The sequence below is a fragment of the Gallus gallus genome, chromosome 3 (genome assembly GCF_016699485.2).
Source record: "Gallus gallus isolate bGalGal1 chromosome 3, bGalGal1.mat.broiler.GRCg7b, whole genome shotgun sequence".
NCBI classification, from domain to species: Eukaryota; Metazoa; Chordata; class Aves; order Galliformes; family Phasianidae; genus Gallus; species Gallus gallus.
This window is the reverse complement of record NC_052534.1, coordinates 106,383,544-106,398,809: the sequence shown is the minus strand read 5'-3', so window position 1 is coordinate 106,398,809 and position 15,266 is coordinate 106,383,544. Positions and strand designations below refer to the sequence as shown.

Genomic DNA, 15,266 nt, shown 5'->3' with positions numbered 1-15,266 from the left:
TCTGATTGGTACAGCCTTACTCTTCAAAATGTATCTCTTTACTTTAACATCAGATATTCACCAAATCCCCAAATCTTTAATAATGCTTACATGGAATCATAGTACAAGTGAATGCACGAAAGCTCATAGTGCCACCTAATAGTTTACCTGTCGCACTGATGCCCTAGATAAGTAATTTACTTCCTATAAGTTACATGAAATGATGGTTTTTTTACAGTAGAAACTGGATGATGCCTTGCAAGACCACTGGGCAGATCAGACGGAAATTACAATGCAGCAACACTAAAGGACATAGTAATCTCTCTGCCTTTAGTTAAACCTAGGCCTATAATAGCTTACATGGCAGGGAACAGACAGAATTCATCTTCACTGGAAAACAAAATTGTGTATAGGAAAGGTAAATCAAATAATCACCCTTCTCTCACACATCAAAACATACGGCCTTCTGAAGTCACTGAATGCCACATTTAAATAGAGGAACTTGGGGAATAGAAGCATCTCAGAACCAGCAGGTAGGGAATCCTAAAATCCCAAGTTGACATATTGAAGAAGACTTTTCCCCAGGGTTCAAGAACTCTTGGGTCTAAGATGTTAGCTTCACCCTTCAGAGTATGGGGCCCAGACACCCTTCAGTAGCTTTAAGAACACCAGGTTTTGCTCTGAGGAGTCCACCTGAAAAAAGTCTCTGAAAGAGATTAAATTGTCTCTCTACAAGTAACTAAATATTTTCTTTTTGCATCAAGTTGTCACGCACACAAAGAAGCTTCTTCATAACAGCTGGAATTCAGAACAAATAAGATTCAACTTCAGTATTAGGGTGAGGACCTCCAACAGCAACGTGGAGAAAGCATAGAGCACGAGAAGCAATGCTGTGCTTATGAGAAATTTCCTTGACCTCTGATCAATATGGGAAGCAGTGTCACACCCTGCCCAACATTACCTTTTGATATTCTTCCTTAGATTTCAAGGCAGCTTCCATCTGTTCTTGGGAAAAGGTGTAGATGGCTGAGCGATACTGAGTGCCAAAGTCATTACCTTGCCGCATTCCTGGAGAGAGAAAATATGTCACCCCATGAGGATCCTGCTCATAAGTGAATGAGTTGCAACATGCAAGCCCAGCAGACTCAAATTTAGGACTTTCCATTCTCCGGGGTTAGCACTGTCTCTCGTGTGCACACCCCATAGGTATTTTTAGGAAGACCAAGTGTCTCTTTGGTTGAATAGTCCTGAGGAGATTCAATTCTAATACCTCCTTTGAAATGACATGTAAATGAAATGTGAGTATTTTTCATTTTGTAAATCACACAGTAGTCAAATACAGATGTAAAACCTCAAATAATCAAGCTGCAGTTACTTTAATCAAGGTACTTTTAAAATATTTGTTTTGAACCATGCAAACGCTATAAATAAAACTTTGATTTTACCAAGAGCTTAAACATTTTCTTGTGCTGGAGGATTACAACTTAATGAGAGGAAGGTTCGAAATATCCATGGAGATAACTACCCATTCTCTTCTATTCATAAACCATCACTCCTGATAAAAAACTAGCATGCACACAATGCTGAATTAAGTTTGGAGCAAAGTTATTAATTCATACCATCACCACCATTACTTAGGAAGAGAAGAAATGATTCTTATGAAGTCTGAAATCCAAAAAGGACTTTGATAGAGAAATGTGCTGAGAAGGTTGGGAGAAAGCATGGATTTTAGAGTGAGCAATGCTTACGAACAGCAATCCTCAAAGCCTTCCTGGTGACTGGCAGAAGTAGAAAATATATACGAGCTCTCTACTAAATTCTATTTGCAACCCACATGTGATAATATGGATGGTAGAAGTATATAATACTTTTTATATTTAACATTATGAAAAAAACACCCTAATTGTACATACTCATGAAGTCCCAGAAACGACACCATAAATACATAACTTTGGTACAAGGATTAGCCCATTTACTGCTGATGTATGTGCTCTTTTCAAAAACCCAGTTGCATGAAGTTGCTCATGTACATATTTCCAAATTCAAAGCTAGATTCTACCTACAAAACTATAAAATAAAGGGTCCTATTCCCTTAGGTGGCCGCCCAGACACAGCTTGGCATGATGCAGTCCTAGAGAGCCTCAATGGATAAAGGCATTGCTGCCTCTCATCGCTGTCCACTCCCATTCCCTCAGGCAGCAATTCTGGAAGCCAGTTTTGCTATGGATCATTCCATGAACGCTTCAGCATTAAGCATTAAGACTGATCTAGAACTGCAGTTTTGCATAACCTTTCATAACCTTGTTTCCAATCGTGCATCTGGAGAAAAAACAAACTAACAAGCAAACAAAGAAACAAAAAGCCTTTGCTTTTGCTGTAACAAAACATATTTATTGAACCCGAGTGAGTGAAAAACCCAGGGTGACTGACTATCTCTGAAGCAGACTCAAAGAAGCTGATTATTCCCAAATGTCCAAATCTCTACAGCTCAAGACAAAGTGGAAATGGTTAGGACTTGTCTCTGGACTGTCCTACATTGCAGAAGTCCCTCTGAAGATCAACATCAACTGTCAGGACTATGGAGAAAATGAGACACAGAAATATCCTAAAAGATGCATTTGAACAAAAAGTCCATTCAATGACCAATAATATATACGAGTGAAAGTGATTCTGAAAAATCCTATGGAGTTTTCACATTATGTGGGCTATGCTTCCAGAACTAAAATGCTATATTACTATACATAAGAACAACAGCATTCGTCATCATTACTTAATAGCATGCTCTGCAGGGCACAAAATATTTTCCTTGTTTCTTTACAAGTTATTTTAGGATGGTAGAGAGTGACTACAAAGCCAGTGCTATGGAATAGTTTGGCGTAAAATGAATGCAGGGCAGCTAAGCATTAGTTTTGCCAGGATATGTTAATGGTGATTTATGTTTGTGCTTAAGCATTAGCATTCTACAGATCTATTTATTGCTTAACAAACTACTTAAGAACTCACTGGGGAGTAGATTGCAAAAAATCTCTGTAAACAGAATCATAGAATCATAGAATCACAAGGTTGGAAAGGACCTACAAGATCACCCAGTCCAACCATCCTCCTACCACCATTGCTACCACAAGCCACTAAACCATATCTCGTAGCTCCTCATCCAGACGCCTCTTGAACACTGCCAAGGACGGCAACTCCACCACCTCCCTGGGTAGGCCATTCCAGTGCCTGACCACTCTCTGAGTGGATGATCACAACATGGTATGACAGTTTCTAGCATGTATTTCAAGAGTGCATTATAGTATGAGTTCCTGCTCATGGTACTCCGAGTGAGAAAGTAAAAAAGATTGTTTAATATATGCACGTGCAACCATTACATAGAGATAAGAAAGTGATCAGTTCAATTAATTCATTGAAGAGAATTGGCTGATTTATAAAAATGCAAATAGGGAAATAACCTCAAAGACAAGGCACTTTAGTCTTGCCAAAATTACATAATAAGATGGACCAATTGAAAGCAAAAGGATTCAAAATCCAGATGGGAAATAAGGCAACATCGAAATAGTGAAGAGCATTCATCATGTGAACATTGTACCAATACCCACATCCCTTTCTCGATGGTTTCACAACAACTTGTACCTAAATCTACCATAAGTAGCTAACACATAATCTGCCAAAGCCACACTGACTACAAGATAGTAAAATAAAACAAATTCCACGTGCACAGACATACTCAAGTACCACTGTTAGTACTGTTATTTGCAACGTACTTCACATGTGCAAACTTACTTCTCAAAGGTCCATCACAGATTTTTTAAAACCCTCTGGCAGCTCTTACTTGTTGAGATTCACTAACTCAATGAGTAGCAAACAAAGCAGGAAATTCAATTTACTAAACAACTGTGGTAGGACGATTGAGTTTAACAATCTTGTCTTTGTCTGAAAGAATTGCTACTAAACCAGAAATGTTCTCTGCCTGGCCACCTAAAAATCCCACCGTGCCATTTGTAGTTAACTTTCCTTCCTTTACTGGAATGTCATTCTTAGTTTGTCTGTCATGCCATGCTGTCTCACTGTGTTAAAATAATACCACAGTTATGCACATTAGGCTTCAGATAGGAATGAGAAAATATGAATAATTAATTTAATAAAGATGCTAAAGGTATTGGAAGATATTGTGTACTGCTCAATCAGAAGCCATTCATATCAGATTGTCAACTTTGCAGCCATTGATTCCAGCTGCACTGGATGCATGTTGGACTTCCCCTTTTAAGGGATGCAAATGATTTTTCTATTAATTCCAAATTGAAACAGTGAATCAGGTTTGTGTAAATCCCCACTACTGGAGTAAGAAATAATTTCTAGAGAACACATGCTGAACATCTTCAGTACAGTATGATCTTCTGCACAGGGGAATGCTGACTGCCTCTAACTGTTCTTCTACAAGATGCCTTACAGTCATTCTGTGTGCAAAACCTGCAAAACTTTTTTCCTCAAGGATATAACACATGGGGAAATCTTTCAGTAGGGCCTGAACTTCCTCAGCTTTCAATACAGCAGCACAGAATTGTAGGGGTGGGAAGGGAGCTCTAGAGACCATTTAGTCCAACCCCTTGCTAAAGCAGGTTCCCAGATATCAGGTCTTTTATTCCATAACATATAAGAAACACAAGTATGGTGGTGGTTTGTAGAAATCAAAGTTATTTACCTTAGATGTCACATATATTGCAGTTTTCCCAAATTAAATTGAAGCTTTACTAAAGTGAACATTAAGTCTACTCACAAAGCATTTGAAGAGCTGTCTTTTGACACTCTCATTATTAAACATTGCTAACCACAAAGGAATGGGAATGGAAAAGATCTTGAGCAAGCTATTTTGCCAGATCAACCTACGTATGCAAGTGTATGCAACAATATCATTTAGAAGAATCTGCTGCAGAGTAGAACAATTAATTGCAAGCTATACACATCCTGCAATCCAATCAAACATCAAAAGAAGACCACCTTTTAATCCATATGTTTTAATGAGATATCCATATTTGGCTCTGGCCTTTCCTGACTCTCCTATTCCTTCTAAGACCGTCTTGAACCTCTTTATATTGGTACGTATGGTATATTGGAGAAAACAATTGATTCTGCAACTGTAGAATCTCAGAAGTTTCCAATTTTTTGCAAACTTTCAGATACAACCATAAAACTTAACTGAAATAACTCTGTAATGACATATATTTAAAAGTAAAACTAGATGGCCAGCTGCTGAACTACATTCATCAGCCAAATGATGCTCCAAAGACACCATTTATGGAACAGTTTACATGCTGACACCTGAAGACATGTATCCCTTCCATTTTATATCCTATGCCAGACCTAGGTGGATATTTTCATCCATCTGCCTCTTACAAGTACAGACATCTACTTAAGATTCTACAACATTGGTGGCCGCAACAGATCCAGACAGCAATTTTCACAGATTTCTTATGTACTCTTACCAATGTTAAGGTTTGTCACCTGTAGATTTTTGGTTATCTACTGTTGTTTTCTTAGGAACAATTAAAAGGAGCGCTGGATTTGGGCTCTTTATGAACCTGTTGTAAGTATTAATACAGAACTGTCTAACAGTTGAGGTTGGAAGGGATCTCTGGAGGCCATCTGTGGTCTACCCCTGCTCAAGCAGGGACAGACACCCATAGCAAGTTGCCCAGGACCATGCCCAGGCAGCTTTTGGACATCTCCAAGGATTGAGACTCCATAACCTCTCTGGGTAACCTGTGTCAGTGCTCTGTCACTGTCAGGAGAACTTGTTCCCCGTGAAGATCAGAAACTCTATAATTAAAGACAACCCGGCAGAGTTTCAGGGGCTACCCAATGTCCCTGCCATGAAGCAGATGAAGCCACAACCTGCACAACCTGGGTGATTTACCTGCTTTTTATCTGGTGCAGGAGGATGAAGAGTAGAGACAAGTCCTTGAGCTCCATGTTGGGTCCCACAGGACACAGAACCCCTTTGATCAGCCCAAAGTTTGCAAGATCACCCTGTTTCATCTGGCTATAAGACAGTGACTGGCAAAAATGCAAATATCTGCCTCCCTGAGCAGGAGATCAGGAACACATCCATCAGTAAGAGGAACAAATACATCCTGGAGTCAAAAGGCCGGCACTTGCTGTTGATACCTGAGGCAAAGAAAATTGGCTTCCATGCTGAAGACAACACTAAAATTCTCCCATTAAAGAGATGCTTAGGTAGAGAGGCTGATTTTAGAACTGATAGACAAGCACAGAGTTTGCATTCCTCTGGCAAGATAGAAAATTACATGGTTTTGGATCAGGCTGCACGGTGCCAAAGAGCACAAGCCCAAAGCCCAGTGCCTGGCATTCGCCAGTCTTTGTAAGCTCTTGTCTCTAGAGAACCAGGATGGATGAGGGCATTTGGAGCTCTAAATGCATTTAAATCTTGGGCACAGATCATATTTAGGAATTTCACTTTGGCTGACCAAGCATCTCAGTGATTCTCAGTCTGGACCGCTCTGGAGACCTTAAAATTTCCTCACTGTGCCAGCAGAGATTAGAATACCAATTAATCAAAAAATGCCCCAAAGAGCTGACTGCTTGCTCTGACCACCTCTGATAAGGAGAAACACAAATTTGTGAGCACAGGAAAGGCAGTTGCAGTGCTATCCCAGTTTCTGCAAAAGATTGAGAGCGGCATGCAATGAAAACACACATATAGGTAGATTGCCACTGGAGAAATCATTATTTCCCAAAATGAAGAAATCAGTCAAAGAAATGACTCTAAAAAGTTGATATCACCTGAAGCACCTGTGTAGGAATGACTTAGTTGGGGTCTTCTGTCTTTCCTTTGGTATCAAAGTAGCAAATACCAGCTCTTCTTTGATTTGGATGATCAGAACACACGAAAGCATCCCTGCTTCTATGCAGCTGGTCAGTGCTTTCACTTCCACATTTTCTACACCTTGTGAAAGTTATTATGCATTCTTGGCCAAAGAGGTGCTCCTTTAAAGCAACTGTCCTGCTATTACGCCAAGCTTGAAATTATACTGAGATGCTTCTTAGGTGGGTGCTTGTCCTTCCTCTCTAACCTCAGGGCATCTTATGGACAGTAAGAAATAGGTCAACCCAAAGCATTAATAACAGCATGTATTTCCCAATACTTTTTTTTCTTTTCCTTTAGAAATGGAAAATTCGCTGCAAACATACAGAATCTTTCCAAACAGTGATTTTTTGAATAAATCCCTATGGAGGGATGATGCAGAATATACTTTATGTTTGGCTAAATTAGGAATTTCTTCTGAAGACTTGACCTTCTAATGACTTGAAAGTAATACTTGTTCAACACTTCTTCTCTTCTCTCCATTTAAAAATAATAAAAAAAAGTAATGGCATCATTAGTCAACTGTGCTCTTCTCAAAGTATCCCAAGCAAAATGGAGATAAATGGCTGAGGTCTGTTACTGTCTTCTGTGCCATCTAGTGAAATTTTAAAGGGCAGTTCATAGTTCTTATTTTTATCTTCTTTTTTTTTTTCCCCCCTAAGATTTATAGGCTTACCTGCAGCTGTCACTTATTTTCTTAAACCCACAGAAACCTGATATACTGATTAGTCATTTTCCTTCCCCCAATCAATGCTTGCTGAGTTAACACTAATATAACTCCTTCCTCCAGCTCATCATATAATTATTTAGTAAAAATCAATTGCACCATGTCACCCTGGCTTGATGTCATCACTCACTGTAATGATTACATCCATACAGTTTAAAAGTTGCCAAGGGAAAGTAAAACTCTTTATAGCATATGATTAAAGGAGAAAAATGTTAATAGAAAAGAAGGTAGTGACTGCGCTGTGGATTGAGAGCTCCTGATGAATTTCAAGGTGCTGGAGCACAGGAGGGATAAATGAGATATGAAAGAGCTTCTTCAGAAGGTTACAATACAATAATGAGTTTGTACACATTAAAGGGAACATGCAGTCAATAGGAAACAAGCTTTCCAGAGCTTTCAGTACTGAAAGTACTTTCAGTGTCAAGAAAGATACTATGGTTTTGGTCTTCCTCATTTGCTTTGGGACCAAAGCTTTCCCTATAAATTCTGACTTGTATGTATACTTAGAACAACATGTCTATAACGTTTTTAAAATGAAAACACACATATAGCTTCAGCTGAAAAAAAAGGTCTGGTGATGGGCATTTTTTTTTCCTTAATCTTTATCAAATCACAAGATTAACAGGTTTTCTGGTGCATCTTTAAAGCTAAAATAGAATCAGGGATATGCTGGTGTAGGAAGGGGACCTGTGGATGTCTCCAGTCCAACCCCGCCGCTCAAAGTAGTGTCGGTTCAAGTGGATTTTCCATGACCTCATCCCATTCTATTCCGAATATCTCCAAGGATGAAGACATCACAGAATACTTTTTTTTTTTTATTGCCAGTGCTGGTGTAAATGAGCTTTGTTGAAAACAGTCTCTAAACACTCACTGGATGAAATAGCAGAAGCTGTAGACTTAAAGAGAATTTCTTCCGACAGCATCATTAATGCCGCAGCATACCCTGAAGTATGGACACACAGGAGAGCACACCCCATCATTTTTAGTGATAACATTCGGTGGGAATGGGATGAATTCCTGCCACAATTCATAACCTGCTGCAACAACAAACCTTGTCTACTCCCATCACTGATGTCCAACACACTGCTACAACCAAAGCAAAGTAACAGTAGTATACTCACCAGGGATCTATCCCTAACCTATTCTCTTTCCTTTTTCTTTAGCATTATTATTCTATAGCTATAAAATCCAAAAATTGCTTCTCAAGATAGTTCAAACATTTTACACAATTAGAAAGACTTTGAAAGAGAATCATAGAATCATAGAATGGCTTGCGTTGGAAGGGACTCCAAGGATTGTGAAGCTTCAACCCCCACACTGCAGGCAGGGCCACCAACCTCCACCTCTAATACCAGCCCAGGCTGCCCAGGGCCCCATCCAACCTGGCCTTGAACACCTCCAGAGATGGACGGGACATCCACAGCCTCTCCGGGCAGCTGTTCCAGCACCTCAGCACTCTCATAGTAAAGAACTTCCCCCTGATATCCAACCTAAATCTTCCCTCCTTCAACTTAAAACCATTTCCTCTTGTCAAGAGTTCCCTGTATGCTTTATAATTATTTAAATCAGACATAACATTGTTTAAATGCATTTTTGAATGCTCTTTGACCTGTGAATGAAATGCATGATCTACCTGAGCCCATGTAAAACCACAGTTTAATTATTAATGAGTGTCACAACGTATTAAATGCTACTGGAGGACAGGAATTTTAATCCATTTCTAATTATTAATTGATAATACACCTTTACCACTAGTGCACAGAACAGGCAAATGGAATGGTGAATATATATGTGAGTCATCCTTCATGGCATTAAACTTACTGCAGAGGAACCTTTTTGCCTAACTGTAATTAAAAGTTATATGATTAGTTTTTGAAAAGGTTTTAGACTTCTGTCATAACGAGACATTAGGCCCTACCAGAGATGCCTTCTCTTAAAAATCTTTCTCAGGGCTGGATGAAGTTGGGGCAGGAGTGAAAGCCATAAGTTTTAGCAATACTTGATGTAACTGATGCAGCTGGAATTAAGCTTCCAGGCTTAGATGACCAATAACTGACTGCATACATGTGGTTGGGGTGAGTCAACCGTGTTGACTAGACTTCCATTATCAGCCATGGAAGCTCCATGGAAATATTTATATCTAGGTGGCTCTACCTCAAGCTTTATCCCACCTGATATATCTATGCCAGCCAGGGAAATCCAACCTAAGATTGCAGTAGTATTCAACACCAAATAAATGCACGGAGCAGAGATATCTGTAAAAGCCTGGAGGACATGATGTGAGGCATATGGGAGCCCCACACCTTCTAAGGCACAGTTGACAGGCAGAATGCACACAGGATCTGGTGTGGCAAAAGATATCTCTGTTTAGACATCTGAGTTGGGCCATCATTGCCTTGTTCTTCATGGACTCACACTGTTGTAATGCTTACAAAAAGCTGAACAACTACTGATAAAGTGAGCAAATATAACTGAGAAATGCAGAAATTATGATCAAGAATAATATAGAGCTCAGCAGTGGAATCTCACAGATTTGTTATTGTTCTCTTTATGTGCCTTCTCCTTTCTCTTCTAAATCTCTTCTAATTTAAACCTGCTATGATCCACCAGGTGTTATTGCAATAGTAATAAAAATGATTAGAGACAATAAAAATAACAGTGTTGTCATTTGCTTTTATCAGCAGATAAACTCATGGGATACTGCTCTCTCAAAATACAGACAAGTATGCTCTTATAAATATGCAAGAGAAAATTGCAAGCAGAGAAAAACAGTCATTCACTGAAAATACTGTTGTTTAGAATAGAGTCGGCTTTGACCTCTTGTACCTAATTATACATGAAAACAAAGATTAAAAGCCTACTAATAATCACCATAAACTATGATTAATGATACCACGCTTCAGTGCTGCGGATTTCTAGACCCGAGTACAGTAAATTCACTAGCGGGTTACTTGAAGAAGAAAAGAAATGTTTGGTTTCATTTTGTTCTAATTTTGTTTAATTGTACAAAGATTGGAACCGTTCATCACAAAATTCTGCGGAAAAAAAGACCTTAGTTTACCCTTTTCTAATTCTGTAAATGCACATGCAGATGTAGCTGCCGTTATTCACACCACATGTCCTTTGATTTCTTTGAAATCTGAATGCTAATGATGACACTCAAACATTGAGAAGTCCAGATTTTCCTTCAGAAGTCACTGAACAAATGAACAAACTGGAATTAAAATGAATATTCCCTAACTGTTCCTTTCCTCCTCCTCCTCCCCTCTGTTACAACCACATCTACACTGTAACTGTGAACTAATGCAGAAGGGATCTCAAGGAAGCTTGCAATAGAATAGATGCATTTTCCAAAATTGTTCTTAGCAGATACAGAAATCATAAACAAAAGGAATTCCTTCAGGTGAGTGGTAGGTGCATGTTTCCCATGGCATAATAGTCACTGCATTATCCTCAATGGAATAGAAGACTAACACCATGGCCCTTCTTATCTTCAAGGCACCATTTTACTTAGCAATACTGAAAGGGAAAGTTTGCCTTTAGTAGTTCTGGAAAACTAGATGACACCTTGTTGTCATAAATGAAAGAAATAAACCACTAGTAGTTTAAAGTGAAGAAGAAATCAGAACCCAGACGGAACTTTGCCCTTGAGCCAGAATTGCTTCACTTCATAATGCAAACTCTTCAGCAGTCTCAGCAAGCACTACACTGGCTAATGCTCCCCTTCATTAATAAGATGCAAAGTCAAATCAGTTTCTCACTGTGCCGTGGAAAACAACAGCTCCTAAACTGGAAATTTAGGTCAGAAAAAGTCTATTCTAATTTATATGGATAAAAAGAGTCTAGTATGCAAATAAGGTCATGTCAGCTGAAGTTCCTGGGGACACGAAACAGCCTTATAATAAGTATTTTTAATGCATATTTTGTTCTAGAGGAAGGACAAAGAATGGGAACAGCACATCATTAGGCATTTCAGTTCCTGAAAGAAAAGAAGTTGCATTCTCAAAGTGCAACAGTAGTGAAGCATTACTGACAAAGAGTATTTTTGCTACCTACTTTACAAAAAGTATAGACCACGTATGAAGACATATAGATACGTATGAAGACATTATGGACAGGAGATCACTAAATTGGTTGCTGGCAGGATGACTATACATCAGTCAAATATGTCCCACAAAGGGATTTCATAGAATCATAGAATGGCCTGGGTTGGAAGGGACCTCAAGGATCACGAAGCTCCAACCCCCTCCAAGGATTGTGAAGCTTCAACCCCCCCACTGCAGGCAGGGCCACCACCTCCACATCTAATACCAGACCAGGCTGCCCAGGGCCCCATCCAACCTGGCCTTGAACACCTCCAGGGATGGACGGGGCATCCACAGCCTCTCTGGGCAGCTGTTCCAGCACCTCACCACTCACTTGGCAAAGAACTTCTCCCTGACATCCAATCTAAACCTTCCCTCCTTGAGCTTTCATTGGTAAGAGCAGGAATTAGAATATATTCTATATTTCCATTGTTGACTATCCAGTCCTGCATGAACCAATATACATTTATCATCACTGAGCATCAGCACATCGATTTCCATGGCTTTTTTGATTTATCAACACAGAGCTGGGTTTTATTCCTTTCCTCCAAGAGCCTACTGGCATCGTCTTTACCACAGATTTAATTAGTATCCTCTCCACTATATCTTCCAAGTCATTAATGAAAATATTGAAGAGTATGCGACCAGGAATGGCTCCCAAGGGGGTCTGTAATTATATTTTGAATATATTTAATGTGTCTGGTGACAATAGGTTTGTGTTTCTACTGATTCTTGTTATGTTTTGTGATAATGCTGAAACTCTCAGGGCTTTTAATAACATCTGAAGTAGAAGGCAAAAGTGTTTGTGCATCAATCTGAGACTTGAAGATTTCATTCAAATTATATAGGGAAGAGATTCACAGAAATCTAAAAAAATATCAAAAATGAATATATTTTACATGGAGAGATTTTTTTTTCCCTTTAATCTCTAAATGAAGTTACAGGCCTGTAGCAGAATACATAATGTTGGTTTAGGGTCGCTGCAGCATTTTTTATGTGTACAGCTGTTCTTCCACTGGTGTAAGTAGACACATCTGCTCATTAGCAATACAATGTCATTTCTAGTGTCTAATTTTAATTATTTGCAGATGATAGATTCCTTATGTGATGTCTAAAAAAAGTGCAGTCCTTCAAAACTGGTGAGAAATAAATATACCCTCTGCAACTAAAACAGGTCAGCACAACGAAAACCAGATATTAATCTGGAGAATTCATGTATCAGCACTAAGGCTAAATGCCAAACTGTTTGGAAGGTCACAGGGAGGAGAAACAGCTCATACATCTCTTCTTTATCATGGATACACAAGACTTATGGACTTAGAGGTGTTCTGAATGAATCTGGCAGGTGATGAGTTTGCTGTAGTACAGATGGTCCTTAACTGCTGGAAAAATATCAGTTCTGCTTACATTTCCTGGACAAACACAGGCAAGATAAGGACTTCTTCATGACAGAAAGGACAAATGAGATTACTTACCACTAACTTTGGTTCTCTCTATACTCAAGGAATGAGTGAAAGTAATTTTTTAGAAGCTCTTAGGCAGCGGTGGCCATGGCTATCTTTGCCCTACACTCTTGTGTCAGAGGGCTGCTAAGGCCATTGGGCACTGCCTTCCCCTCAGATCCTTCAGCTACCAGAAGTACAAACAAATGCCAGAAGTAACAACGAAAAACAATAGGATTTGTGTACAGAGAGAGAACTGAGAACTGTAGTAGCTGGGAAGGACTGGATGCTCTTGATAAATACAAGAAGCAGAACTACCAAAACAAGCATAGGTTTTCAAGAGAGGAAGGTGCAAAAGGAGACGACTGGATTTTTCATTTGCTCCAGGTATGTTTTCAAAAGGAGGAAATAGTATTTGGGTTTTTTTTGTGCTAAAAAGAAATGTATGACTACTGATGTAGAGATGTGGCTCTGAGGGACATAGGGTAGTAGGTACGAGGGTGATAGGCTCATAGTTGGATTTGATGATTCTAGTGGACTTTTCCAACCTGAATGATTCTGTGATTCCATGATTCTACGAAAGCAACAAAGAATCATCCTTTAAGCTGCCTCAGACTGAGCTGAAATCTCTGACACATGTAAGACTTCAATCTTCCAAAGGATCAACGTAATTATGTTGCACCATGACAAACTGATTCCTCCAGCATCATTAGGATGTTTCCAGAGACTTGGAGAAATTGTTTCTGACTCCCCTCAGAGTGGCCAAACTTTCTAATCAGATAAGAAATGACATTTTCTTCCCTGAACATAAGTAAGGTTGGGTTTCCCAACTGGCTCACACACTGGCAGGCACTGCTGGTGCCAGAAGGACAGTCTCACTAGCAGTTGTGCTCCTGGCAATGGAAGTCCAGGCTCAAAGCTACATTTCAGTTCATGCAGGGTTAGTTTTCAGCTTGATCAGAGAATTTTGTGGTTGTCAGTGTCAGCATGAAGAAAGATGTGGCATCCTACAGACAGGTCAAAGACTGTCTTCCAGAAAGCATGAAAACAGGCTGAAGCACAACACAAACTGATGGGCTGAAAGTAGACACACAGCATGGAGGTGCCAGCAAATCCATCATAAGGATGCAATTTGGAGGAGATGGCCAGGCTTATATTGAAAAAAAATCTGGAAGGCTCTAAGAAAGGCACCTTTGTTGCAAAAAGCAGGGCAATACAGAATCAGCTCTGTGCCTCTCTAACTCAACAAAGTGATGCACAAAGCAAACAGCTGTAAGATTCCTCAACAGTATTTTTAGCATATGACATTCACCCTCTTTTGCTGTATCAGCCACAAAGAAGCAACCACCTCAAGCACTTCTAGAGTTGTACAGAGCATTCCCGTTATAGATAAGATTATTCCTAGGAGAGAAGGAATGCTGATCGGTGCAGTAGAGGCTGAACAGAGATGACAACCATATGTCACTTGGCAGAATTCGAGGGTTTGTTTGTTGCTTTTTCAGTATCCCAAATGTAATGAATTATAAAATACAGTCTAAATTAATAGTCAAGGAGGACTTTATCAGTGTCCCACACTTAGGAGATGCTCATCTGGGAGAATCTCTTTCAACTCATAGGCTGTTTGACTGATCAAAGGTTCTTGCTTTTCAGTAGTCTTCTGTATAATACTCAGACTCAAGAGCTTCATGAAACAAGAGCCAGGCTGCCTCCCAGAGAAACCTTGAATCCCAGTGAGATGTCTGCCTCATCTTGAAGGCAGGAGGTCCAACTGCTTGCAAAGCAGGAACTTCTGAATATTAATATGCTCTTTCGACAATAAATGATAGGACTGCCTGCCTGTAGCCTTCAGCAAGTTGGTACCACCTAGATTGATATTTGAAAGGTCCTTAATTGCAAAAGAATCTGAAACAATACAAGAGAATATTTCCATATTTGATGTTTAATGACACTGGGACAACTAGACAAGTCCATTGTTTCTGTGGGGGATATGATGGCTTAAATGGCATTAACCTGACTTCTGGGGGAAAGATAAGGCAGTGCCACAGACAAAGCTTTTGTATTTCTGAGTGTGCACTATACTCAGAAAGTCCAGAGCTTGCTGGCTGTATGAGACATTGGATTCATCTAAGGAATGTGCTGAATTTCATGAA

The 15,266-nt window shown here is 39.5% G+C and overlaps 1 protein-coding gene across 14 annotated transcripts in view; it reads right to left on the bottom strand.

The window, feature by feature from the left end:
- MSRA (methionine sulfoxide reductase A) overlaps positions 1-15,266 on the bottom strand; it is a 260,633-nt gene that overhangs the window by 88,939 nt on the left and 156,428 nt on the right. For all 14 annotated transcript variants that reach the window (XM_046939237.1, XM_420035.8, XM_040697971.2 and 11 more), the window contains one exon: positions 941-1,047. In XM_046939237.1, the coding sequence (XP_046795193.1) occupies positions 941-1,047 (107 nt within the window). The remainder of the gene's footprint in view (positions 1-940; positions 1,048-15,266) is intronic.